General features: G+C 47.1%; 2 protein-coding genes and 1 pseudogene across 8 annotated transcripts in view; 2 read left to right on the top strand and 1 right to left on the bottom strand.

Moving 5' to 3' along the window:
* Positions 1 to 18,698, top strand: part of LOC133469743 (disks large homolog 5-like) — a 31,335-nt gene extending 12,637 nt beyond the window's left edge. The window contains exons 6-34 of one of the 5 annotated variants that reach the window (XM_061757210.1): positions 744 to 1,000; positions 1,185 to 1,491; positions 2,616 to 2,846; positions 4,051 to 4,235; positions 4,309 to 4,434; positions 5,160 to 5,292; positions 5,373 to 5,497; positions 6,331 to 6,506; positions 7,113 to 7,216; positions 7,301 to 7,393; positions 8,017 to 8,859; positions 9,041 to 9,164; positions 9,593 to 9,737; positions 9,827 to 9,942; positions 10,345 to 10,428; positions 10,570 to 10,732; positions 10,929 to 10,985; positions 11,888 to 12,050; positions 12,114 to 12,247; positions 12,323 to 12,487; positions 12,616 to 12,799; positions 13,652 to 13,827; positions 13,905 to 14,075; positions 14,145 to 14,341; positions 15,071 to 15,214; positions 15,301 to 15,428; positions 16,122 to 16,234; positions 16,474 to 16,583; positions 17,671 to 18,698. In XM_061757210.1, coding sequence (XP_061613194.1) covers positions 744 to 1,000; positions 1,185 to 1,491; positions 2,616 to 2,846; positions 4,051 to 4,235; positions 4,309 to 4,434; positions 5,160 to 5,292; positions 5,373 to 5,497; positions 6,331 to 6,506; positions 7,113 to 7,216; positions 7,301 to 7,393; positions 8,017 to 8,859; positions 9,041 to 9,164; positions 9,593 to 9,737; positions 9,827 to 9,942; positions 10,345 to 10,428; positions 10,570 to 10,732; positions 10,929 to 10,985; positions 11,888 to 12,050; positions 12,114 to 12,247; positions 12,323 to 12,487; positions 12,616 to 12,799; positions 13,652 to 13,827; positions 13,905 to 14,075; positions 14,145 to 14,341; positions 15,071 to 15,214; positions 15,301 to 15,428; positions 16,122 to 16,234; positions 16,474 to 16,583; positions 17,671 to 17,774 — 5,058 coding nt within the window. In that variant the 3' untranslated portion in view covers positions 17,775 to 18,698. Of the gene's footprint in view, positions 1 to 743; positions 1,001 to 1,184; positions 1,492 to 2,615; positions 2,847 to 4,050; positions 4,236 to 4,308; positions 4,435 to 5,159; positions 5,293 to 5,372; positions 5,498 to 6,330; positions 6,507 to 7,112; positions 7,217 to 7,300; positions 7,394 to 8,016; positions 8,860 to 9,040; positions 9,165 to 9,592; positions 9,738 to 9,826; positions 9,943 to 10,344; positions 10,429 to 10,569; positions 10,733 to 10,928; positions 10,986 to 11,887; positions 12,051 to 12,113; positions 12,248 to 12,322; positions 12,488 to 12,615; positions 12,800 to 13,651; positions 13,828 to 13,904; positions 14,076 to 14,144; positions 14,342 to 14,932; positions 15,047 to 15,070; positions 15,215 to 15,300; positions 15,429 to 16,121; positions 16,235 to 16,473; positions 16,584 to 17,670 lie in introns of those variants that run through there. The other 4 variants (XM_061757211.1, XM_061757212.1, XM_061757213.1 and 1 more) reach the window with 4 other exon arrangements.
* Positions 18,699 to 19,098: 400 nt separating this feature from the next.
* Positions 19,099 to 20,284, bottom strand: LOC133469629 (E3 ubiquitin-protein ligase TRIM35-like; annotated as a pseudogene).
* Positions 20,285 to 21,025: 741 nt separating this feature from the next.
* Positions 21,026 to 26,848, top strand: part of LOC133469744 (calcium-activated potassium channel subunit alpha-1-like) — a 48,465-nt gene continuing 42,642 nt past the window's right edge. Inside the window, exons 1-2 of one of the 3 annotated variants that reach the window (XM_061757218.1) lie at positions 21,026 to 21,561; positions 26,492 to 26,644. In XM_061757218.1, coding sequence (XP_061613202.1) covers positions 21,328 to 21,561; positions 26,492 to 26,644 — 387 coding nt within the window. In that variant the 5' untranslated portion in view covers positions 21,026 to 21,327. The remainder of the gene's footprint in view (positions 21,562 to 26,491; positions 26,645 to 26,848) is intronic. The other 2 variants (XM_061757215.1, XM_061757217.1) reach the window with 2 other exon arrangements.

The raw sequence follows: 26,848 nt of genomic DNA, 5'->3' as shown, positions 1-26,848 counted from the left end.
CGATTATTAAATTATGCCCTAATTCTCATTATTTTCCCTCAATATGTTGACTATTCTCCATTTTGTCTCATAATAGAATGACTTTATTCTCATAAAATTGCATCTTTTTTCCAAAAAATACTTCTCATTAAAACTAGAAACTTCTTTTCATAATCGTCCAACTTTATACTCCAAACTTTGCTTTCTTAATATTCCGACTTTTTCATAAAGTACTTAATTTTCTCCTAATATTTTGGATTCACCAAAAACTTTTTTGTACTTTCAAATTTGTGATTTATTTTATTTTTTTTCCCCTCTTAATTTCCAAATATGCGCTCACGAAATTAACTTTTTTCTTGTAACATTTCAGCTTTATTCTTATTGCTTTTTTTTTCTTGCACTAGTTTCCCCCCCCCTCTTAGTATCTTGACTTTATTCTTATGAAAGTTTTTTTCTCATATTTAGACTTCATTCTTTTTTCATGTAATGTGTAGCCTTTATTCTGATAACATTTAAACTTGTTTAACTTTTTTTTGTATTTCACCTATCTCAAATTTTGATAAACTGACTTTTTTTCTTGTATTTGAAATTGATTCTCATGAATTCTTGTCATAGTTTAACATTTTCTCTTAAATTCCATGGGGCAGTTGAGTATTTTTCTGTGTATTAAAAAAACTTTTGTCCCTCTTAATATTGCGACCTTGTTGTCGTAAGATTTTTTTTTTCGGATGCATCAGTGAGTGAGTCTGCGGGTTAATCGCTAGGTGATCCGGGAGGGCTCGTCGGACGCCCTGAACAAGCTGTACGACTCCGCCGTGGACAAACTGGAGAGCGTGAGGAGCGACTACGAGGGTCTGCGGAAGATCTACGAGGACACGACGGCCGATCGCAACGGCGACCTGAGTCGCCTGGACCGCGCCGAGGAAGAGAAGCGGCGCCTCCAGAAGCAGCTGGACGTGCTGATGAAGCAGAGGGACGCCGCCATCCACTACCAGCAGCAGTACTCGTCGTCCGTACGCAGGTGAGAGAGAGAGGGAACAAAAAACACGAGTCAAATCTCATTCGCAACAGAAAAAATAACAGACCCATGTGAGGACTGCCCAATAGTATCGATTTGTGAATGCAAGTATGAAATTGACCAAATTTGGACATAGGAGGTTTCCGCCCGACAGTGACGATACGTGACGAACTCCCGCCTAATTTAGGTTGGACCAGCAGGAGCTGTCCAAGGCGGCCGCCCAGAACGTGGAGCTGCAGCACGAGATGGAGCGGCTGCAGTCGGAGGCCACGCGCTCCAAAACGCAGCAGCTCAAAGCGGCCAAGGAGTGCGAGAAGTACAAGGAGGAGCGCGACTCGGTCACGGGCGAGTACCGCCTGATCATGAGCGAGCGCGACCAGGTGATCAAGGAGGTGGAGCGGCTTCAGACCGGGCTGGAGCTGGCGGAGGCCAAGCTGAAGAACACGTCCTCGGAGCGGCGGGTGGCCAGCGAGGAGCTGGAGGCTCTCCGCCAGGTAGGTCGCGCTCGTACTTGCGCGCGGCACATCTTCGAAGCCTTGGTAGGATTTTTGGAGTACAGTGGACACCCACGTTTGCGGTTCGACACCCGTGGATTCACCTATTCGCTGATTTCTTTCTTTATTGTTTTGTATTTACTGCCATGTTTTGTATTTAGGGGAAAACGCTTATTGGTGGTTTATCCCCGCTCATTTGCGATTTATTTTTATGTATTATTTCTTTTTCCTCCCCCAATGTAATTAGAATGGGCGTCAATTATCCGCGGATTTTCGCTATTCGCCGTCCGGCCCAGTCCCTAAATCCTGCGAATAGCAGGGGTCCACTGTACAGGGAATCCCTCATTTATGTTCTACGTCCATTATTTTGCGTAAATATACATTTACAATGTGTTTCAAACGTATGTTTTAATAAGTTTATGAAGTGTGTGGGAGGCGTAACATTTTATATATATTTGGAGTTGTGCGACTAAAGGTATTTTGTGGTTGACTATAATGTGATGAAATTTGAGTCAAAGTTGATGAATCGATGACGTCGATATTTTTTTGGACTCGATTTTTTTTCAGTATTCTAGTCCCAGCGTCACGTCAAGACAAAATTGTCAATAAATTAGAATATTGTGGAAAACGAACACACGTAAGCACCCAAATTGAAGAAATCAAACCTTTTTTTTTGTTTCTCCGTTTAAAGAAAGGTTCTGAGATTGTAGTTGGTAAAAGTCGGTCAGGGTGAATATCAACGGGGCTACTAAAGTCAAGCGCAGCTACTCGAAAAGTCTACTTAACAACAACAAGTGGAAGCACTTTGGCAATAGTGAACAATTAAAAAAAAAAAAAAGAAAGATTTGAACGCAAACGGTGCAGCGAGACGCGTAGACAGACAATGTAACAGCACTCACAGTCACACGGTATATTCTTTGTCCTCTGCGAAGAATGACTAATATTGCTGTGGCTTACTGAGGAGTTCTGACCGGTTCCATGTCGTCCGTAGAGTATGTCTGTCTTACGCTGCCCTCTGGTGGCCGTGGTGTACAGCAGAAGGAATAACGGCCGGTCAGGTACAACAATCCGTGGCTGATTTCTGTGTTTCCAATGAGTAGCTTCTGTGTTTGCGTCCCTATAAGGAACTGTCGTCGTCGCTGATGGAGCGCGACCGTGCGGTGTGCGAGAAGAGCGAGCTTCTGGAGAAGTACTGCCACGAGGTGAAGGACAAGGCAGAGGCCCACAAGGTACTGAGCCAGGCCTGCAAGGACATGGAGACGGTGCGCGAGGAGCGAGACGTGGCCCGCAAGGAGAGGACGGAGGCCATCATCCAGCGGGACCAGCTGCTGCGCGAGTATTACCAGGCCAGACAGGTACAGACGGCCGGACGGGAGATTTATTTTTACAAATGGACAGATTGATTTATTCCCCTGACGATAATCCCTTCATCCCATCTCATATAATCGTCATGAATGTTGATTTATTTTTTTCCCTTCAGCTGCTGGCACGCTTCCACGCATTGTTTTTTTTTCTTTTCTTTTTTTTTCCCCTCTCCATCAGAAAATGATCAGTGCACACAGCTTTTCTTTCTCTAGAGGCCGAATAATTAATCCAAACAATAAACGATTCAGCCACGGGCTTCATTAATGCTCTCCCTAACTCCCTGTTTATTTTCTGGATGGAGAACGAGCGCACTGAGCGCTTTCTCCTTAATGATATGATGCCTGACCCATTTTTCAACCGCAGCAAATTGTCCAAAAAACGTAATGAGGGAATTTGTACAGCACAGCTAACTGCTAACTGCTAAAATAGACTTTTGTCAGGATTTTGGGGTGGGCCCCGTGGCCCTGTATCCCGCTAGAGTAGATCCGCCCCTGCACTGAGCAGATGTCCATTTTCAGAACCAAAACACGAGAAAACCTGGATTATGTTGACACTTTAAAAAAAAAAAAAAAAAAAAAAAGCAGTTACTTAAGGGTTGTTATTTGTTATTTGCTTGAAATAAAACCAATTGATTTTATTAGTTTATTATACTCGTTTATTACCCGCGACCCCAGTGACGATAAGTGGTACGGAAGATGAATGAATGAATATTACTTTACGCACTAATAACTACTACTGCTACGATACTATTATATTAAGTCGTAGATTCATAGACAATCTGTGGCTCAAAAACGAATCACAAGCCACTATTGCTCAAAAATTCGATGAAACGGTTTGGTACGATGTATTTTCCTTCTGTTTGTTTATTATCATCAAATAATTTCTGAAACCGCTGTAGCGCGCAGCTGTAACACTTGCATTTTCCTCCCGGAGATTATGAAATGATCATAATCTTACTTTAGTTGTTGTCAGGGGCGTCGCACCCACGGGAATGCGGGCGGCGCTTTTTCGACACTCGCCCTTTTCACGCTGGCCCCCACCCTTTTGTTTTTAAAGAGCCTTGCAGGCCGTGTCAAAGGTCACTTTCATCATATGCCGCTGACCGGAGTTTGGTCACCCCACCTTCCCTATCGCTGCAGTATTCGTCTGTACTCAATACAAGCGGCATAAATTCCCCCCGATGTTGCCGGCCAGAAACAAGACTCGGTCACTCTGGACGTGGAGCGGGCCGACAAGGAGATCGAGATGCTCCGGAAGCAATACGAGGCCGTCGGCCAGGAGCTGAAGGAGGCGCTGCAGGAGGCCGAGGTGGCCAAGTGTCGCAGGGACTGGGCCTTCCAGGAGCGGGACAAGATCGTGGGAGAGAGGGAAAGCGTTCGGTGAGTTTTCATCTTTTTCGACGCGCCGCGTTTTGTGCTCGCGCCGAGAACAAGTTTGACGTCTCTGTTTTAGCACCTTGTGCGACAACCTGAGGCGCGAGAGGGACAGAGCCGTGAGCGATCTGGCGGAGGCGCTGAGGAATCTGGACGACACCAGGAAGCAGAAGAACGACGCCGTGCGAGAGATCAAAGAACTCAAGTGAGTCATTGGCATTTTTATTTTTGCTTCGGGTTCACGGAGAGCACCCCCCCCACCATGTTGTCAGCGGAACTACACTTGAGTCTCATACAGGTGATTCACTGCCACCTGGTGGAAGAATCCTGTAATATTCATTCCATTCATTGAGGTCCATTTAAAAAAAACGTCTCATAATTTCGAAAGTGACAAATTCTTCGATTCCTTTCAAGATTGTGTCAAGTTGGATGCCTTCCTTTCCCACTCTGGAAGAAGAAGAAAAAAAATCGCTACACGCACTGCTGAGTGCATTTTTGAACTCTGTTGCTACCAAAAACGGCAGCACCCGAGTTCTCAGATGAATTGGTGTCTCCCGGTTCTCCCCGTTTGGGTCCTTTTTATTTTCAATCCTGTTGACATACTTTACATTGTAATATACCAGTACCCCTGTTTTGTTTTGACAGGGAACTCCCAATCGTAAAAATCCCCAAATAATTGACACCCACCTTAGAAGGGCTTGTAATTGCCTGTACATGCCTCAAGATGGCAGCAAAGTACTACTTTTGTCTCAATGAAGCTTCTCAACTCACTTCAAATTGTTTCTATGGCCCCAAAATGCCAAAGTAATACTTTTAAGTGTTGCAAAAAAAAATAACAGAATAGCTTCCCTAAAAATTTGGTGAATTTGCAAATGCAAACCGCATATATGCAAGGATTTTTTTTTTTTTTTTTTTTTTTTTTGCGTGCAGGGAAAAAATGGAGGACCAATTGGAGAAGGAGGCGCGGTTCCGCCAGCTCATGGCTCACAGTTCGCACGATTCCGCCATCGACATGGACTCGGTTGAATGGGAGACGGAAGTTGTAGAGTTTGATAAGTGCTGGGTAAGTCCACTGTCTGTTTTTATCTGCAGCCAAGCACCGAGTGACATCCGAGAAACGTCTTTTTTTTAATCATATTGCAGGACATGGATTTGAAAGCACTTGGCTTTGATATCGCAGAGGGGGTAAATGATCCTTACTTACCAGGAGATTGCGCTGTGTTTGTCAGTAAGGTGGACAAAGGAAGTCTAGCAGAAGGACGATTAAGGTAAGCATCTGCTGTGGATCAGACCATTTTTATTTTTTTATTTTTTTATTTTTTAAGCAGCAATTTGGCAGCTTGAACAATTTGACCCAAAATGTGTTTATTGACACTCCCAGATGAAGTTTACTGACAAACTAAATACACATTGTGTATTAAAAACAAGTATATAGCTGTTTAGCACAATTCTGAGAAAAACAATGCAACACTCCATAGACGGACTAAGAAATAATAGCATCGCTGTTGGCACGCTTGAAGCAACGGACATTTGAACGCAATTTAACAATACTCACATGCATATATTCTTTATCCTCTGCAAAGAATGAGGAAGATAACTACAGCTTACTGAAGATTTCTGACCGGTTTCATGTACGTAGAGCCGTATTTCTGTATCACACTGGCCTCAGGTCACCAAGGTTCAAGAATTGAAGAAAAAAATGTGGCAAAAACTGTTGGACTTCTTGACATTCTATTTAATCATGGTAGTAGTGTGTGTTTTTCTTTTTCATAAAGGACAGTGTTATAGAGTACTATTTTACTTACATTTTTACATTTTTGTGTGGGGAGCTGCAATGCATCATTGGCATTTGCATTCATTTCAATGTGGAAAGTTGATGTGCGAGATGCGCGTTTTGAGTTAAGACTGTGGTCGAATTAAACAAATTAAACTTGTATCTCAAAGCGCCACTGAATATCTGCTTTCAAACGTAGTATGTCAAAGTAACAAGTTGTCAGAAAAATAAAAAAAAAGTCAAATATTTGTACTTTGTTACTTCCCACCACTGCCGACCAGCGTGAGATTTCAGTCGCGTTCCCCCTTCCTCTTCTCTTCCGTGCAGGGTGAACGACTGGCTGCTGAAGATCAACAACGTGGACCTGACCAGCAAGGACAGGAAGCAGGCCATCAAAGCGGTGCTGAGTGGCGAGGGCGTGATCAACATGGTGGTCCGCCGCAGGAAGTCGCTTGGGGGGCGGGTCGCCACCCCTGTCCAGATTAACCTCGCCGGACACAAAGGTCCAACACACTCTTTGGATCATAATCGCACCAAGTTTGGGACGTTCAGCAAATTTCAGGATGAACCTAAAATGCACTGCAGCTGCGGTGTGATTACATCATCTTCCTCAACTCGTTCTCAAAGCTCTTGAAGCCATGAGTAATGCAATAAATCAAACGATGCGCTAGCTAAGCACTTTAATAGTTGGAAATGAATCTGTACACAAACCTACCTTCCTGGCTGCCACAGTTCTTTCTGCACTGAAGCATTACAGCGATCCATTTTTAGCAAAACGGGCTTACGGAAATGTTTCCAACCTAGCTAATTTCATTCATTCATTGTCTAAAAAAAAAAATCCAGATTTATGATCTTGAGGCGACATAATGTCGCGCAGCTCCCGCAGAGAGGGAGGTGAGAAAATATTAAATGAACCATAAATGGACATCCACCCTTAATAATTCAGTTAAAATATATTGCACAAAAATTGCACCCGAATACAAACAGTTCTATAAGATTAAATGCGAATGAAAATTCACCCGTAAGATGAATTTATCCCTGACTTTTTGTGAATAGTGCAAGTGCAGAATTTGAAGCGGCTATTAAATGACTTGCCATTGTCCTGTCAGACTGCGGCATCTGCCTGGAAAGCGGAGTGTTTGTTGCTTCGCTGGCGCCTGGCAGTCCGGCGGTCCGAGACAATGCGCTCACAGTTGGGGACAGGCTGCTCGCTGTGAGTACGGCGTGCCTCTAGCACCCCCTGCTGCGCAATACAAAAACAAATCCCTAACTTTGGTTTTTGTTTCGCACGTTTCAGATTAATGGCGTCTCGCTGGATAACAAGTCGCTGCCCGAGTGTGACGCTCTGCTGAGGACGTGTCGCGAGTCGCTCTGCATCTCCCTCGCCAAGGTGACCGCTGCACACTTCCGAAAAAGAAAACACCGCTTGGTCGATTTATAGCCAAGTGACCTCCTGACCGAGTTTTGCAGTTGTTTTTCAAAAGTCGACCAAAACTCGAAAGGACCTAGGACAGCCCCGTCCCCCGTTTTTCATGGAAAACGCTTATGAAGGTCTATCGCCGCTTTTTCAAGAATTCAATCTTTTGTCCCAATGCAATTATAATGGGCATCAATTATTCGCAGATCTTCGCTATTCGCAGTCTGACCCAGTCCATATCCGCCTCAAATAGCGGTGCTCGACTGTATATACTGTATTAATCAAGAATTAGCATACATGTGCGGCACGTAAATCGTTTTTCTTTGCTTATAATGTTTCTATGATCACAAGAGTCCCAAATCAAAATCACAATCAAAATGTCATTTATCATCCTGCCGTAGCAATTAGGAAAATTCACGAATGCAGAACTGTCAATAATAATTCGGGGATCTTTGTAATAACCGGGCCTTTGACGGCCTGGGTCACTCAAAATTTGTCCTGATCATCGGTATTTGTGAACCCCGCTTTAGCAATAATACAAATGTGTATTAAATATTGTACGTGTATGGGAAATAATGAGCCGTGTTTGTGGACAGTTCCTGCCTCAGAGCTGCTCCGGCCAGAGTTTATACGACAGCCTGAGGGACTCTGAGAAAGTCTCCAAAAACTGTCGCAACTCCAAGCACAGCTGTTCCACGCAGGCCGACGGCTGCGCCTGCGAGATGAGGTGCCGATTTGGCGGCGGCGGGGATGACGACGGAGCGCCCGGAGACGCCGGTCTTCATTGTCGACACGTGCCCGACGACTCCCTGCACTCCCGTAGCCCCTCGGAACCCCTGGCAGAGTTCTGCTACAGGAGGCAGGACTTCCACCGTCTCCCCTTCACCTTCACGCCTGTGCTCCCCGACTGCGGCCCTTCTTCGGGGAAGGCCGGCGGAGGCACGTGGCCCAAAGTCATTGCGGGACCCTCTATCCCGGAGCGTGCGCAGCTTTCCATCTACAAGAGATCCAAGCAACGCAAGTCCATCTTTGACATGAATACATTCAGGAGACCGGAAGCTCCTCCAAAACTGGACTACATGTCGCTTTCTCAGCTGCCCAAAGACTCGCCGCAGAGCTCGGTGGCCGAATCCTCTCAAGGTCCGCCCGCCCCGCCGACCAGGAGCGACTCGTTCAGATTCAAACACTCGCTGCAGAACAGCTCGGCGTCAGACTCCACCATCCCGGCCTCCCCGCCCCGAGGGAGCAGTCCGGTCGTGGAAGGCGACTGCGCCAAGCAGCTCTACTACACGGCGGAAGCTTCGCATCGAGAGTCCGAGTTGCTGGCGGAGGACGACGGGAGTCAACCGCGGGAGTCGGAGAAGAGAAGGTACCGGCCCAAATCGGCACCGGCGCTGCGGCGGAACGTGACGCCGTTACAGATCCCGGTTCCCATGCAGGTATGTTGAAAGTACAGTATAATACACTTTCTATTTCATGTACATTTTGGTTGTATTTTTTTTTACAGGGTGGGCCAGAAAAAAGAGTGGCGTCCCTGGATAGACGATATTGTATATTTAAATATTCAATGTTGCAATAAGAGATGAAGTTTTCTTTGTTTTTTTTCTTCCCCTCTTCCAGGTTCATAATTTCTCAAATGACGAGCACTCGCCCGAGCCGATGGATTTGTTGCGCTTCTCTCCGATGCGAAATAATCGCTACAGCATGCACTTTGCGCCCCCCAGCTACAGCGGCGGCGTGACACGTAAGGCGCCGAAACTACATCGGACCGGAGTGTTTTCAGTCCATATAGAAACCTTTTCAGAAGGATGTCGCACGTACGTCTGGGTGGCAAAAACGAATGCAGGAATAATTAACACCCCATCATAACGCATCAACAACATGCTTGTAGCATGTACACAGCCATGAACCCATGTTACATAAATGACCGTATTTAATAGTTACATTTTTCAACACAAACCTTCACATGAGGCTCCACGATGTTATTAATTAGCATACTGTCTTAGGATAAATAACACACTAGAACGCATGATGTGTTGTTTTTTTTTTAATCGTTTCAGTTCATATCAGTGGTCGTCACTCACTTTCTGCTTCCCGGAAGTAACCGGCGGGCCATGTTTTACAAACGTTATGACAGAGTCGATATGGTCAGACATTACGGTGTCCTTTCAGACTCCGCGCAGCGAGGCTTAGCTTCATGTCCAGCGAAGACGGCCGTGATGAGGAACCCGGTCTACGGCGCCTGGAGTCACGAAGTGCAGACCGGCAACTGTCCGGCAGGGCCCAGCTCCGGCGTCCACTCACATTCACGTGCCAAGTACTGTCCTGTGGACATCTTTTAAGAACACGTTTTTCCCGACAAGAAATGAATGAAATCGTTGCGTTTTGCCCACTCCACGTTTTTAGCCCCCAGTATCACGGTCGCCACAGTGTGGACCTCAACCACAAGCTCGCCGGGGACGTCGGTGACGCCGGCCGAGCACCTCACGGCACCAATTCCCTCCCCTCCAGCTCCAGACTGGGTAGGTACACCAGCGTCCGGGTTTAGTTTTGACATCACAACCCGTCTCTTGCGCCCGAGTCAGCTGGGGTGGGCTCCGGCTCACCCGAGACCATCTTCGAATAGAACGTCAAAGGCTGGCTAGAATACCGTCACGTCCAAATATTACATGAAAATGAAGTTGAAATAAAATGGTATATTTAAGAGAATACAAATCAGAATATGACAAGAATCTAATTGGAAAAAAATGGATTTTCTGAAAATAAACTTGAAATATGAGAAATAAAGTTGGAATTCTAAGAGAATAAAGTCAGACTATCAAGGGAAAAAAAGTATTTTTTTGACAATAAGATCAAAATATTCTAAGAATTGAAGCTGAAAGGTTCAACTTGAATTTCTCATTTCAGTCGTTTGTGCTTTTTAGGCTCCCTGAGTGCGTTGCAGTTTAGAGCCGAGCGCATTAGGATTCCACCGACTCGGTATCCGTGCTCCGCTGGATCGGATCGAGGTACATAGTGCGTTTACAGTCAGGGGTATTCAACTCATTTTTCCACAGAAAATGACACCCTCTGATCTCCACAGTCTGGGGAGCAAATATATTAAAAAAAAGACAAGTTTGGAGTTTGACACGTGCATTCTCCACCTCCAGGCTCCCGCTCCCATTCAGAGTGCAGCTCACCGACGACGCCTCCCAAGTCCCCCGTGGGCCCGGACGCGTCGTCCTTCGCCAGCAGCCAATCGTCGAGCTCCATCTCCACGCAGCTCAGGATAGCCGTCAGCCCCGCAGCGGTCGGTGACGGCCGGAAGGACGGGTAAGGCGGCCCCCTCGTTCGGGTCATTGAGCCACCATCGCTCAAACTGCGACATGTCGCCGCCATTCGTTCCGTAAAGCAGGTGGGGGGGAAAAAGCCCGGTGCGATGGATGTGTGCATCTTTTCCGCTTTCCTCTCTGCTGCTCATTTACAACTATTGTCACTCCTTCCTCTCTCCTGGTCTGCGTGCTTTCAGATTTGTCAGGCATCGGCTGGCTGCTCGGCCCAACTTCCTCTCTTTGAGATGCTTGAGGTTTGTTTCTTGTTGCTAGTAGACGCTTTCATAATGTTTGTGAACATTAAGCGCTAGAGTAGCAGAACACGGAAAATGGTGATTTAAAAAAAAAAAAAAAAATTCTTTTTTTTTTTTTTTTTTATTTTCTTAAACTAAAGGAACCGACTAGGAACCAAACCTCAAACACATTTTCTTACATTTGTGTATAGAATATTGGGTGCGGTTGTCTGAGTTAACCTTCACTCTACAATGCTGTAAATATTGCCTCCAACCGCCACTGGGGGCTAAAAAAACCCAAACCAAAACCCTAAAAACTCAACTCATACCGGAAAGTCTTTGCGGTTTTGAAACGATGACATTTTAAAACGGCGGTATATCTTGAAACCGGTAACCGGCTCATGTGTGTCTTTCACACTTGAAACTTTTCCAATTCAAATAGTTTATTCTTATACTCCTAATCCAAATATATCGTACATATTGTGTGTCATAAACATTATCTTGGCACTGATTGCATGGCTTTGACTGGCGTGTTCCCCACATTGTTCTTGTACTGAGACAGCGATGCATGTCCACTGTCCTGAGATGGCAATTACTGCTTGGAAGTCTGAAATTTGCACATATTGGTGGTGCTTACAATGTCAGCTTTAGTGTAAACATCAAAAATATCAAATATTTTCCTTTCCACTGACTTAATCTTATTTTAATCAAAGTAGAGTCCTCCTTTTCCTCCGATATGCGGAAAAAACAGGTCGGGGAGAGGAGAAGCAGCAGTATAACAGGCCAAAATCCAGATGTCAGGGGTGAGGTAGGGCCAGAGACGAGTTTCATGCTAGGTGTGCTTTAAACAAACGCGAGAGTGTAAGAATTCCCAAATCTTGCAGCTTTACTCTGTCAAACGTTGCATCCCATTTCTCTCCAAGGCCGTATTTGGAGGAGCCGCGCAACGTGACGGTGCAGAAAGGAGCCGAGCCGCTGGGTATCTCCATCGTGAGCGGCGAGAACGGCGGCGTGTTTGTGTCCAAAGTCACGGCGGGAAGCATCGCTCACCAAGCTCACTTGGAGTACGGAGATCAGCTGTTGGAGGTAAACCGAAAAAGTCACCTCGTCGATTCGCCGGCTCGCGTGACAAATGTCGGCTGTCTCCAGTTTAACGGCATCAACCTGCGGAATGCGAACGAGCAGCAGGCCCGCTTGGTGATCGGGCAGCAGTGCGACACGGTCACCATTTTGGCTCAGTACAACCCACACATGTTTCAGCTGGGCAATCACTCTCGATCCAGGTAACGAGTACGAGACGCCGCGGTCAAAACGGCATTGATTTCATTCATTCATTCATTCGTACTCCTCCTCCTCAGCTCTCGCATGGAGTCCAGCAGCGACCGACCGACCCCGCGCGACAGCGGCGCCACCACCCCGGACGACAGCTCCGTGGGCGACGGCCTCAGCGAGCAGGACGAGGGCACCGTGACGCCGCCATCCAAGCAGACCACTCCCGCCGCCAGCCCTCACAGCACCTTCAGGTACACACCGGAACACATTTAGCACTCACTGGTAGGGTTGCGTTCGGGAAAAATGTCCGATGCTTTTTTTTGTGGGAATTTGAGAAATATTGCGGATGAAACAATGAAAAGGTGTCATTCCTGCCTAGGCTTCCCGTTGCCGCTTTGCGTCGCACCGCGGATTCGCGACTGGTGAGGCTGAAGAGGATTCAGGCGGAGCTGGGAGTCCAGATATGCGGAGGCAACCTGTACGGTGTCTTTGTGGAGACTCTGGATGAAGATAGTCCCGCTAAAAGTCCTAATGGCCTGCTGCCCGGAGACCGGATCCTGGAGGTATCTTTCCATCGGCGTTTCCTACAGTGAGACCTTGACTTACGGGCGCCCTAACTTGCAAGTTTTCAACTTCTGGCTCAGTCGTTTTTGCTTTGTGTTGAGTCAGAAGAAAGTTGGTGCTGAGAAGAAGCGGATAATGTCAATCAATCAATCAATCAATCGCTCGCTGAGCATGCGACATGTGCTTGCTTCAAAGTTTACTGTCAGACTAAACGGAAAACAAAGGCGAAACATTGTGTATTTAACCAAACCACATAACATTGTCTTATGGAAGTCTGCTGCCTTAAGACTAGCACGCAATCCAAAACACCGTAAACCAGTGAATGTAACTCGCGTTGGTATTGGATATTAGAGCACGAACCATGCAGCAATACCTACAGAGCGTAGAACAATACTCACAAACATGCATTCTTTCTGCTCTGAGCAAACGAGTCACATTACTGCAGCTTAGTTGTCGTGTTTCATCATCAAATCTGTGTATTATATGGATATATTATTCCAACACAATGTCCATTTGAATTGAAGCCAAAACAGTTGAACTCTTACATTCTAGTTTTCACTGGATATTTGATACAGTACAATGCAATGCTACTCTACACGATACTAATGGACTGCTATTTTTCACTACAGTTGGCTATTAGCAAAAAGAAAAGGAAAACAAAATGTGCTCACGGATTGAATTCAACTTCTAAGTTGAGCTACCAACGTACTTTAATTGCATTTTGAAGCTCAATTTGAGAGGAAAAGTCGTGTAATTCATGTATGTGCGTATGCCTTTGTGTTGCACTTGCGTTTATGGAAAACGATGGCTCACTCCACGTTGACGCTCCTCTCTGGTATTTGGCCAAAAAGGAGTCAACAGTTTTGTTTTCCCGACAGTACAACGGCGTCAGCATGAAGAACAAAACCAAAGAGGAGGCTTACCTGGAATTGTTAAAGCCCGCCGAAACGGTCACGTTCAAGGTGCAAAACTGCCTGGACGAGCTGGCCGCCGTCAAAGAGACCCCCGGAGACGGAGTTTTCATCAGGTACACAAAATCACAATGAGTCTTTTTACACAGACAGTTGCGAGTTCGGACTCACGGTTTCAAATGCGCGCCGCCAGATCGCTGTACGAGAGGGTGGCCGACACGGAGCAAGAGCTGAGCTTCAAGAAGGACGACATCCTGTACGTGGAGGATACGCTGCCCAACGGCAACTTCGGCTACTGGATGGCGTGGCACCTTGACGAGAAGGGGCGGAAGTTGGAGAAAGGGCAGATTCCCAGCAAATTCATGTAAGTCATGCGAAGAACCGCTTCTCGTCGTAAGGAACATGCTGTGAATCTACTCGCTCGTCTCCCAAGGATGGACCAGGAGTTCTACAGGAGACACGGCATGAGCGACATGAAAGACGACGGCGGCGGGGGCAAAACTTTGTCGGCCGCCGCCCGGCGGTCCTTCTTCCGCCGGAGGCTGAAGCACAAGCGCAACGGATCCAAGGACGGGAAGGACCTCATGGCGTCTGAAGCCATGATGTCTGAATACTTGCCCATCACAGAAGGTGAGATGGAAACGTTTGTCGGCGTCGCAGATGTAACAGCCAATCAAAAATGCACCCGAATTTACACAACAACAAAAAAGTTTTAAGCGTAAGCGAGACCCAGCTGAGACTCTGCAAAAAGACAATGAAACCTAAAACTAACTAGCACCGGCATCGAGCGGAATCCTGGCATCTCCAAAACGTTTTGCACTTTTCAGGAAACCGCAAGACCGGCATATTTGTTTATCCGTTGACATTGCATCATCAAAGAGAGCAAACCATTTTCAACACTTTAGATTGATCAATAATTTGTTAAAAAAAATAAGAAGAAAATGTGAATTTAACCAAATGCGGCGGCCGTAGGACGTTTCGGCCCGACACCAGCGAATTGCGAAAGTGTGGGAAGTCTCAGTTGACACAATGCACACGTGCAGTCAGTGAATGGGCCGATTGAGCATTGCCAACAATCTCTCAAAATATCCTCTCTGTGGCCATATCTTTCTTCTTTGACAAACACACCATGTTTTTGTGGTTCGCCGGGGTACAGTACGGTATGTTGTCTGTGGAGCATCAAAACCCGATACAGGCTCAGTCGCGGTTTTTCTGTTGTAGGACGTGGATGTGCGGCGCTTAGTGTGGGCGCGGAGACGCCCCAAGGAGGAGTGGTCTCTCTCTTTTGGCTACTGTGATTGGTCTATTTTTCAAAGGTGTCGCAATACACAGCAACAAATCGTCTTCTCGCTCGCTCAGATGGCGTGAGCCTCATGTACCAGCGGGTCCAGAAGGTGGAGTGCTCGGCCCCCAGACCGGTGCTGATCCTGGGGCCGCTAGCCGAGGCCAGTAAGGACATGCTGGTCAACGAGGCGCCCGCCAAGTTTAGTCGCTGTCTGCCGGGTGAGATGAGCTTCCCCCCCGCCGAAGGAAAAAGTACGCGAGTCAGCCAGTCAATCGATTGACCCCCACGCGTTTCCCCCCCGAAGAGGTCATGAAAGCGTCTCAGCAGGCCATCGAGCGAGGCGTGAAGGACTGCGTGTTCATCGACTACAAGCGACGCAGCGGCCATTTTGACGTCACCACTGTGGCCTCCATCAAGGAGATCACGGAGAAGGTAGACTTTGTCGCTCCGAAAGTCGTCCGACACGCCGCAATACTCTGCGGATTCACGATGTTTCACTTTTTGCCACATTTGGTGAGGTTACAGCCTTCTTGCGAAATGGATTCAATTCATTTATTTCAATTTAAAATTCAAACAATCTATAAAAGTGAAGCCCTGTAAATACAGTATTATTCGCAGTGCTTCATTTTTACTGTCATTTATGTTACGGCCAAATTGCAAAATGCAATAGACTCATTTTTTCCCCCTCGAAATTCTACACACAGCACCCAAAAAATACTGTGGGAATTTTTTGCTAATTTATCAAAAATAAACCAACTAAGAACCCAAATGCACATACTGTAAGTATGCAGTACAACTGCATCTATCAACTTTAATAATCGATTACTTAGTTTACAGATGAATTGAGTCCGAAACATTTTTCAATTTACATCCCCATATTAAAAAAAAAAAAAATGAAGTGATGACGATTGAGTAACTTGTTTGGTCTGAAACAAGTCAGAAATGAGGCAAATATGTTGATCATTGTTTCCCAAAGTAAAAGCCGATGTTTGCAAATGTCTGAGGCTGTAATAACAACAGAAGGAAAATGTTGAAGAAGTGAAGCGCTGTGAATACAGCGTACATCCTATTGATTGGTTTCGCTGCGTTTGTGCGTTCTGCCACCCGCGGTCCATTCTCCCGCAGGACTCTAAGCACTGCTTGCTCGACATCGCCGCGCACGCCATCGAACGCCTGCACAGCGTCCACATCTACCCGATCGTCATATTCATTCGCTACAAAAACGCCAAGCAGATCAAGTGAGTAACTTCATGCCTGTTTGCAGCTTTTATTTTGTTTGCATTTCTTTTCCGTGATCGCACGGTGTCGCCGCCGACGACAAGAAATACTGTCGGCTACGAACCCGAGCCTCCGCCGTCTCGGGCCACCTGCCGCCTTATTATTTATGACAGTCAACCATCGCATTTTCGTGTTTTTGTCGTCGGCGTGTATGTTGGGCAAAAGCGGACGACGTTGACCGCTTGTGCGTCCTCCTCAGAGAGCAGAAGGATCCGATGTACCTGCGGGATAAACTCTCCCAGAAGCTCTCCAAGGAGCACTTTGAGGCAGCCCAGAAGACGGAGCAGGACTACAGCCGCTTCTTCACAGGTCAGCCCCAAAAAAAAAAGAAAAGGTCTTCTGTCAGCACTCTGAGGTTTTGCACAGTCCAAACAAAGCAGATCTATCGACTCGTCTGTAAACGACCACATTGTGACCTTAGGAGAGCAAGGCTTTGTTTGTACGAGGACATTTAAAGCATGCATTTTTAAACATATTTTTATTACAGCGGTACCTGTCGCTTTTATTTCTTAAATAGTTTTTTATTTTTTGTTTTGCTTTTGTATTGCGAGCAAAAATTGGACTTGCAGGTGAGCTTTAGATAAGCCGCCACTAGATGGCGACAGAAATCGTCGTCCGGCCACCATCAGGTCACACGGTTGGTTACCTTACAGTGAAAGTGTGTTTTGTGCTGGCATTCTTCTCTTTTTCTGCCAAATTAGAAGACGACGAAGTAAATGATGTCCAGTGAATGAAAGCAGGAAAGCATCGAAAAATATGAGCGAGTGTGGCAAAAAAGGCAAATAAAAAGTCTTTGTCTAAAAAGACTAAAAAGCTTTGTCGGCCGTTTTCGAGCAATTTGGCTGATCTTTCCAGACTTGCACAATGTTGTCTTCTGTGACAATAGAAGCATCGATCCTACCCAAAGAAAGCACAAGTTCTCTTCTTTCACCTTTTTCCTTTTTTTTTTTGTAGTTAGCTCTCAAACATGGGTTGGTTTGGCTAAAAACGGACTTCAGATTCTGAGCAAAAAGCTGGCAAACTGAGCTTTTCGTGACAGTGACCTTGTGACACCTCAAACTATAACTATACAAAAACAAGACCGAAAGAGCTTTTGATGGCAAAATATATTTTTTTTACACATCATCTGATTGTAGCATACATATACGAACGCTGCTGGAGTGTGAGGGGCCTTAACTCGTCCGCCTTCCAGCGTGTTGCCGTTTGCGACAGGACGCTAATCTTAATCGTCTACTCAAATCCAAAGCGATGCGATGCGTCCATCTCCGGGGACCTGTTAGTCATTACAGTGGTTCACAAACTTTGTATTCACAGACCAACTGCCTCCTCCAAGGCTTCAGCCGCAAATTCTCTACCCCCCACGCACACTTTCATGTACTTTTTCCCCCCCCCGCAGGTGTCGTCCAAGGCGGCAGCGTCTCCTTCATTTGCACTCAGATCGTCGCCGTCGTCGAGCAGGAGCAGAATAAAGTTCTGTGGATCCCCGACGGAGCGCAGTAGGGGGCCGGGGGGTGTAGAGAAAAATATCCACACGATGTCATCGTAGGCATGAATCGGTACATTAACTCTTTCCGTTTCACCTGAAGCCGCTGCCGTCGACGTAATATGCACGCTATACAATAGTCATGTGCTGCACTGCAGTTAGTTGTTTACACTAGTATTTAATACTACTTGAATTCACGTGTTTCTACTTTTAAACACACCGTGGACCACCGTGCAAGCGGGCTCCCGTCGCGATACGATATATTTATGTACATTTTTATCAAATCATGGAGATGTAGCTAAATAGTATTTGACATGGAGGATAACACCTTCCCCCCCCCCCCCAAGCTGTTTTTCATTTCAGGCCTCACATTATGATTTCATCATGCCAATCTTTTCTAATATTTATTTCAATACACGCGATGCAAAAAAGCTAAACAGCAGCTTTTCAGTGTGTGTGTGTGTGTGTTTTCTACGCAAGTTGCCAATTGCGTTATGAGCGTTCTTTTTGTCGTTCTTTTCTTGGATAGTTTCAAAGGGATTTTTTGTTTTTGTTTTTTTGTTTTTTGCCTGGTGCTTAGCCGCCGACAGTCCGGCTTAGCGACGCGCATCTTCCACAATTTCATCTGTCGGAACGTAAATCCAAAGTTTCTTACCGTGATTCAAAAGGGTACGAATGATGACGACGTCACAAGTTTCAGCGCATTCTTTTCCAAGAGCGTTTCTTACGTTGATTTCGTGCAATTTGAAAAACCGACGCACTGCGCACGCTACCCTGTGGGATACCAAAACCCACTGTACATATCTTTTGAAAAGTCAGCCCGAGATGGACGCGAGACAATGACCGATCAAATGATAGCATTCTGCACGTGGGACAAAATCGAGTAGTCAAACAGTTGAAGAGATGTAAAATACAGAGTGAAATAAATGATTTCAAAAATATTCAAGTTGTTGTTGTTGTTGTCCGTTTGATGCGGCGCAGGGGTCACCGACCTTTTTGAAACCGAGAGCTACTCGGTACCGATTACTGCTGAGGCCTACCGGTTTGAGATTTACTTCTGAAATAACAAATTTGCTCAAATAATCTTTAATTATGTGGGCGTTTTAAAATATTCATATTGTTGTTGAAGACATTGATCCTGTCAATGATTTCTCACAGTATTTATGAAGAATCATTTAGGAATCGGATAAAAATCAATACTCAACAATTGATTTCTTTAAATCTCTGCAAGTGTAGGAAATCAGTCCCATGTTCATCGCCGCCAACAATTTGTTTACGAATCATGAACTCTGTTGCGCCATGTTTGTACACGTTTATTTTGAATTATGTAACATACAGGGATCTGCTTTCAGACTTTGAGAAATCTCTTTTTGAACTTGGAAGCATTTTTAACAATTCTTCATTATTTGAATGTCTTTCATTACCACTGAGAACATGTTTGTTTGTTTGTTTGTTTGTGGCATTGCATGATGTGCACCTGTAAATATTGAAATAAACCAATATTGAGATCATCAAACATACTGAAATGAAAGTGAGATAAATATAGATTCCAATAAATGAAGCCCCAAGCCCCAGTGCGTGCGCGCTCGTTGTCTCCGGTGTCCGCCTCCCACCTGTGCACTCCCGGAGGCGAAGCGCAACCTAACGCCAGCGCCTCCGCTAACCTCTCCGGATTCTCGGGCCTGTCCCCCGTGGCGTCGTAACGCACGGCGGTCAGGTCTTCGGAAAGACCGACGTTCGCACCGGCCGCGTCGGGGTCCGGGACGACGGGACCGTAGGAGCGAGTCTCCTTCATGCGTTCCCACACGCCCGACTTCAGGTTGCCCACGTGTCGGGATTCGTCCAGCAGAGCTCCCGCCGGCGGCCGGGGCTCGTCGGGCAGCACTTCGATGCCGGTCATCGCGCTCTGGAAGTTCTTCATGAAGGACAGGGGGTCAGAGGTCAGCTGCTCCTCCGCGGTTCTGATCACATCCGAGAGCGCGGCCATCTCTACGCCGAGAGCCTCGATCTTCGATCTTCTCCATCATCTGGCGAGTCTTCTCCCACTCTTCCTCGCTCACGGCGGACAATCTGGCCTCCTCCTGCGCCTGCAGGAAGCCACGGAGTTCCCGGAAATCCTTCCGAATCTGCCTACCGACCTTCTCGGTCTGGACCGCGATGTAGTCCGCTTGCGCGATGCATTCGTCACTCACCTCGGCGTAACGGAGCAGTTTTTGCTTCACTCGCAGCACGGCTCGCTGGAGTTTCTTTCGATGCTTTTTGGCAATTTGATCGAAGGGACGGATCCTGTGGCCGGCGTGGACTTCAAGAGCTCCCGGTGGTCCAAGCAGAAGAGATTCAGTTCCTCCTTGTGCAACCCGCAGGTGTCCTCGGACTCCACGGAGGCTCGCGAAAAGGCCTCGCATAGCTTCCTCAGGGCCCGGTTTGAGGTGAAGGCGGCCCCCTCGAACTGCACTCGGTCCCGCAGACCGGACACGATCGCCCTCCTTTGTCCTCCCGCCGTTGCCGCACGCAACGTGCTGCCGTGTAGTCACAACGTTTGTCGCGCTTGCTTGCAGCAGTGGTGCAAGGACAAAGGAGAGGGATCGTGTCCGGTCTGCAGGACGCTGGTGGAGAGCAGACCGACGGATTTGCCTTCAAATGCACTGAGGAACGTGTGCGAGACCTTTACTCACGCCTCGGTGAAGTCGGAGCCCATCTGCAGGTTGCACGAGAAGAAACTGAAACTCTTCTGTTTGGACCACCAGGATTCGCCAGCAGATGTGGCAAAGCAATTCTTGCGCAATTTGGGGAGTCACTCGCAGTCACTCGTGTAGTTTTACTGCAATACTACGGCAGTACTTTTTGGGGGGCTCACAACCAGCGGCGGTTCTGGACCAATACTAGCACGGTTGACCGAAAGTGATTTCAGAATGTCGCCGCTGTATTGCCTCCCTGCTAAAAAGCATCAGGTCTGCTGTCTTTGGCCCCGCCCCCTCCGTCCATCCAGCCCCCCCCCCACCTGCTGATAAGCATCAGGTCTGCTGTCTTTGGCCCCGCCCCCTACGTCCATCCAGCCCCCCCCCCTGCTGATAAGCATCAGGTCTGCTGTCTTTGGCCCCGCCCCCTACGTCCATCCAGCCCCCCCCCCCCCACCTGCTGATAAGCATCAGGTCTGCTGTCTTTGGCCCCGCCCCCTACGTCCATCCAGCCCCCCCCCCCCCCCCCACCTGCTGATAAGCATCAGGTCTGCTGTCTTTGGCCCCGCCCCCTCCGTCCATCCAGCCCCACCTGTGCGTCTGCCACAATCCACAGTGCGACGCTCGCACGCGAGCGTCTTCTCTTCCCACACGGCCACTCGGATTATTATTGTTTGTTTTTTGTCTTTTTTCATCTTGAATTCGAGAAGAAGCCCCCCCCCCCGCCCTCCCCGTGGGATTCATCAGCACCGACAACGTCTTTCTCTCGCTCGCTTTTTCGCCACCTCGTCGTTATTTTCGGCGTCGGCGTCGCTCCCCGCCCGAAGCCCGCCGAACCGAGGCGAGCACCGCGCGCCCCCGCCGCTTCGAGGCCGCTCGCCCGCCCTCCGGCATGGCGAAGAGCCGGGAGCGCTGGACGGCGGCCCCGTCGGCGCACATCGCCAGGATGAGCGTCATCATCCCGTTCTCGGCCGACGTGCCGTGCGACAGCGGCGGCCAGCGCATGTGGTGGGCTTTCCTGGCCTCGTCCGTGGTCACCTTCTTCGGGGGGCTCTTCATCATCCTGCTGTGGCGGAGCCTCAAGTTCCTGGCCGCCGTCTGGTGCCGGTTCCGAGCCCGCAAGAAGGTAGGCGCGCCGAAATGCACCACGTTGGCGCGAACAACAGGTGCTTCGAAAACTTTGGACCAGCATATGAGCACGCGACATGCAGACTGGGCCCAAGTGCTCATCCAAACAAATCGGGGCGACCATCTCGCACACTTTCGTCATCAACAAAATGGGAAGGCAACAAAAAAAAATGTACTCGACTTCTTCACTAAAGCACTTTGACAGCGTTTGAACTGACAAACACAATATTGTGTTCTGCGACAACATAAACACCAAACTTACCAAAAGAAAACACTACAATGTCTTCTTTCAACAGAAACAGGTTTGGGTTTGGTTTTTTTCGAGTTTTTTGCGTTTTTTCGTCATCTGCTGTCGAACGGGGGTTGTTTCCAGGGGCGGAGTTACGCTACCCCGCCGTCGGGCTCGCCCCCCCACCCCCCCCAAATGTGTTTTGTTCTTAGTAGAATTTAGAAAGCCACGATTTTGTAGAACTTTGTACAAAAATATGGGAAGTACTAGCGTGACAATCTCAAATTGAATCGTCAGAAAGTTTGGTACAAAAATGACCATTCGGACAACTCTTGATTTAGTCGGCTTGACAACAAAAAATGTTTTCATAGAAAAGGGAAAGTTCTGAATTTAGACACCTGACAGTTTAGCTGGATTTACAACCCCAATTCCAATGAAGTTGGGACGTTGTGTTAAACATAAATAGAAACAGAATACAATGATTTGCAAATCATGTTCAACCTATATTTCAGGATATTTCATGTTCAAACTGACAAACTTTATTGTTTTTCGCAAATAATCGTGAAGTTAGAATTTTATGGCTGCAACACGTTCCAAAAAAGCTGCGACAGGCTCACGTTTACCACCGTGTTACATCACCTTTTCTTTCAACAACATTCAATAAAAAGTTTGGGAACTGAGGACACGAATTGTTGAAGCTTTGTAGGTGGAATTCTTTCCCATTCTTGCTCGATGTACAGCTTTAGTGTTCAACTGTCCGGGGTCTCCGTTGTCGGATTTTACGCTTCATAACGCGGCGCACATTTTCAATGGGAGACAGGTCTGCAGTCTACTACCCAGACTCTTTCACTTCGAAGCCACGCTGTTTTAACACGTGCAGAATGTGGTTTGGGATGAGAATCAGCACCTCCAAATCTGAGACCATGGTCCTCAGTCGGGAAAGGGTGGCATGCCATCTCCAGGTCGGGGATGAGATCCTGCCCCAAGTGGAGGAATTCAAGTATCTTGGGGTCTTGTTCACGAGTGACCCGACCCGGATAAGCGGTAGAGAATGGATGGATGGATGGATGGAGAATGTGGTTTGGCATTGTCTTGCTGAAATAAGCAGGGGCGTCCATGAAAAAGACGTCGCTTGGATGGCAGCATATGTTTCTGCAAAACCTGTATGTACCTTTCAGCACGAATGGTGCCTTCACAGATGTGTAAGTTTCCCACGCCATTGGCACTAACACAGCCCCATACCATCACACATGCTGGCTTTTGAACTTTGCGTCCATAACAGTCCGGATGGTTCTTTTCCTCTTTGGCCCGGAGGACACGACGTCCACAATTTCCAAAAACAATTTGAAATGCGGATTCGTCAGATCACAGAACACTTTTCCACTTTGCATCGGTTCTTCTTAGATGAGCTCGGGCCCAGAGAAGCCGGCGGCGTTTCTGGGCGTTGTTGATAAATGGCTTTTGCTTTGCATAGTAGAATTTCAAGTTGCACTTACGGATGTGGCGCCCAACTGTATTTACTGACGGTGGTTTTCTGAAGTGTTCCTGAGCCCATGCGGTGAGACCCTCGACACTTTGATGTCGGTTTTTGATGCGGTGCCACCTGAGGGATCGAAGGTCACGGGCATTTGCTAAAAACAATCAAGTTTCTCAGTTTGAACATGAAACAGCTTGTCTTTGTAGCGTATTCAATGAAATAGAGGTTGAAGGTGATTTGCAAATCATTGTATTCTGTTTTGATTTCTTTAACACAACGTCCCAACTTCATTGGAATTGGGCTTGTCGTACAAATAACAACAAATTTGACAACATGTTTTTAGTAGGATTTGTCGCAAAAAGCAATGCGCCGTGTTTGGTCAAGGAGCGACAATTTGGACTTGACTGAAGGACATTTGAAGAAAAATGCAGCATTTAGTGGAAAAGTAGCACACTTTCAATTTCGCCGCACTTGCGAACGTTCACCGTGCGCTTTGAACGCTTCCACAACAAGCGGCAACCGACCGGCAGCACGCCACAATTGTTTTCATCTTCTCGGTCTTCCTCTCTCCTCCTCCTCGTTCGCCTTTTCCTCCTTCCTCTTCGACTTGTTCCCCTCATTCTTCTTCTCCTTTGTCTTGTTCTTTTTCATCTTGTTCTCATTCTTCTTGTTACTACTACTACGACTGTTACTAATACAGTAGTTATTGTCGTCGTATTCATATTTGCAGATTCACCTATTTGCGGAGCCCCAAATTTCCAATGGCCAATCACGGGTCAAGTGAAGAAATCCTGCAAACAAATTGAATTCTTCATCGCGATGCGAAGAAAGTGTTGACGTCATTTTGCGTAAACGTCTGAGCACGGCAAGCCCCGCTCCAAAGTCCACCCTTGATTTTCCATCCTCTTATTTACTTCTGTATTTGAATAGAAAAGCAACAATTTCCAGTCTCGGGATTTAGTAGGATTACACCGTCGGCCCCAAAGTCCTTTTACGTTTTTTTTTTTTTTTTTTCTTGTTGAAAAAGTGCGTCAGTGTCAGAAATGCAGCATCAGGCACTTGCACGTGTAAATCTTTTTTTGTTGTTGTTGCTAAGCAACTAGCAAGCAAGCAAGGAGTGTGTGCGTGTGCTTCTGCGTGTGGTGTCGTGTGCACTTGCGTGCGTGTCGGAAAACCTCCCATCATCTGAGAAGAAGTTGTGGAAGAAGACGACATTTTCAGGCCAACATTTTATTTTGGATCCAAATATTGCGCTTTCTGGAAAAATGTTGACCTTTTTGGCAAGCTTTAGTGACCCCTGCTATTCGCGGGGTTAGCGACCGAGCCCAACTGCAAATAGCCAAAAGCCGCAAATAACTGATGGCCCATTATTACAGTCATTGTCGGCAAATAATAACAAAAACGATCTTTAAAAAAAACGCAAATTAGAGGCGAATATTTTGGGCTCCACTGTATTGCGTTTTCAGGAAAACTCTTTCGCTAAAAGTGTCCGCCTTTGAAATTTTCACAAAATATTATGTCGTCGTGAACATTTGAGGGAAAACGTCTTTTAAAATGTCAAAATTTGGCAGTTTCAGGGAAAATGTAGCGTTTGCACCATAATTCAGTGTGAAAAAAACCATTAGTGTTTTAGCAAAATATGTCCTGCAAATTTGGCCTTTTCATCAAAAGTTGTGCAGCTCTTGAAATGATGTCACAACGTTCTCTTCAGAGTGAAGCGGCCGCGGTCCGTCTTGTTGTTCACGTACGATTGGGTTAGCGTGCTCCCCTCCGCTTAATGCCGCGCCACCTAATTGAATTTTTGAGCGCGGCCATCAATTTTCCTGCCTGCCGACGGTGTCGGCGATTAACGCTGTTGGGAACAAGCCTCCCGGTTTTAGGGCATAATTAACGCTTCGCTATTTTCGTCTGCCCAAAATGAAGCAGCAGAGCGATGAGGCGACTGATGGCTTTTCCGACTCGGATTGGCCACGTGGCGCTTAAAGATCCGTCCGATCGATACTTTTGCCGGCGCGTAGTCGGCCTGTGCTTCTCGAGCGCCTTCTGTCCAGCTTGGCAGCCCCTAGCAACAGTAACTACGGTAACCGTGCTTCAGCACGGTACAGATGACGGCGCTTATGGTGTCGTTACGGTCGATTTTTCCAGCAGACTTTGGCTGAAATTTTAGTTGTAGCTGTCACACAAGCAGAAGAAAGAAGTACGGCACGCTGCGTCTGCGCGGAACGTGCCGCGCTAAGACGGCCGGCGCGGACAACAAGGCGCGCGCGTGTCGTCAAGAACACGCCGGCAGCTTTGGAGATGAAAAGCACAGATGACTTCATGGAGGCGGAGGTCAGAGGTCACGTTGGCGGACAACGTTTGAAGCGCTCTTCACACTCGCTGTTTACATACTGCACACGATGCGACCGATATATCGTACGCACACGCACGTGCGCACACTTGATTGTCATTCCATATACACACAAGTACACACACCGAGGAAAGGAAAATGACAACACAGTACAACAAATAAACCATGAAAAAACAACCAATTATTTCAAGAAATGTACCGGAATTATTAAGGATGTGAGAAACATAACAAATATTACGTACTGTAATTCTAATTTTAAAAAAAATGTTGTACATTAAAAAACAAAGCATGACAAATTGTAATAATTGGATTCTTTGGTAAAGAAAGAATAAAGACCATAATATAAGATTACCAGTATGTATATATTGTGCACGGATGTCATTCATGTTATTGAGCACAAGCACAACATTTTTCAAATCCTAAATAGAAAATGTTTTACAAGTTGGGATGTAGTTAATGTTATTAATGACAATAATTGTATCAAGTAAAACTGAGGGAACATTCAGATGAATCGAAATGTAGTTCCGCAACTTTTGTTGTTGTCTGAAATAAAAGGTCTACACACCCCTGTTGAAGGTTTGAGTGATATCAAAAGCTTTTCCATTTTTGTGACCTACAAACTGTACAATTAACATTTTCAATAAATTATTTAAATCTTTTTGGGAGACAATGTGGTTGCAAAAGTTTGCACACCCTCTTATAGCTTATGTGGCTGTGTTTAGAATGAACCAATCACTAGGCTTTTCCTTCTTCTTCTGGCATTTCAATAGGGGTGTTTGGACTTTTTCTAACCGCTGTATCTTCTTACTACTCGGACACGACTGAGTATTGATGCCGGCGTCCCGCTTTATTTCCCGTTCCCGGCGGCTCAGGACGTGCACCGGCTGACCACGGCCGACGGCGTCGTCAAGCGCGCCGACAAAGACGAGGCGGCGGCGGCGGCCGGCGAGGTGGGATGGATGACGTCGGTGAAGGACTGGGCGGGAGTGATGATCTCCGCGCAGACGCTGACGGGACGCGTCCTGGTGAGTGTCGGCTGGGCCGCGACGTCGTCGTGACCGTCGCCGGCCGGCTTATCGCCGCGCAGACAGAAAAAGAGGAGAGAGAGCTTTAAACGGCGTATTAAGGTCAGCCGCTGGCATCCCATAATGCCCCACGGAGAGCGCGAGCGAGGGATCGCATCAGGTCGAGTGAGGGCGGTCGCCATGGCGACCGCTGCACGTCTGACC

This window comes from Phyllopteryx taeniolatus, chromosome 19 (assembly GCF_024500385.1).
Source record: "Phyllopteryx taeniolatus isolate TA_2022b chromosome 19, UOR_Ptae_1.2, whole genome shotgun sequence".
In the NCBI taxonomy this organism is placed as follows: Eukaryota; Metazoa; Chordata; class Actinopteri; order Syngnathiformes; family Syngnathidae; genus Phyllopteryx; species Phyllopteryx taeniolatus.
The sequence above is the reverse complement of the archived record's forward strand: the minus strand, read 5'-3'. Positions and strand labels throughout refer to the sequence as shown.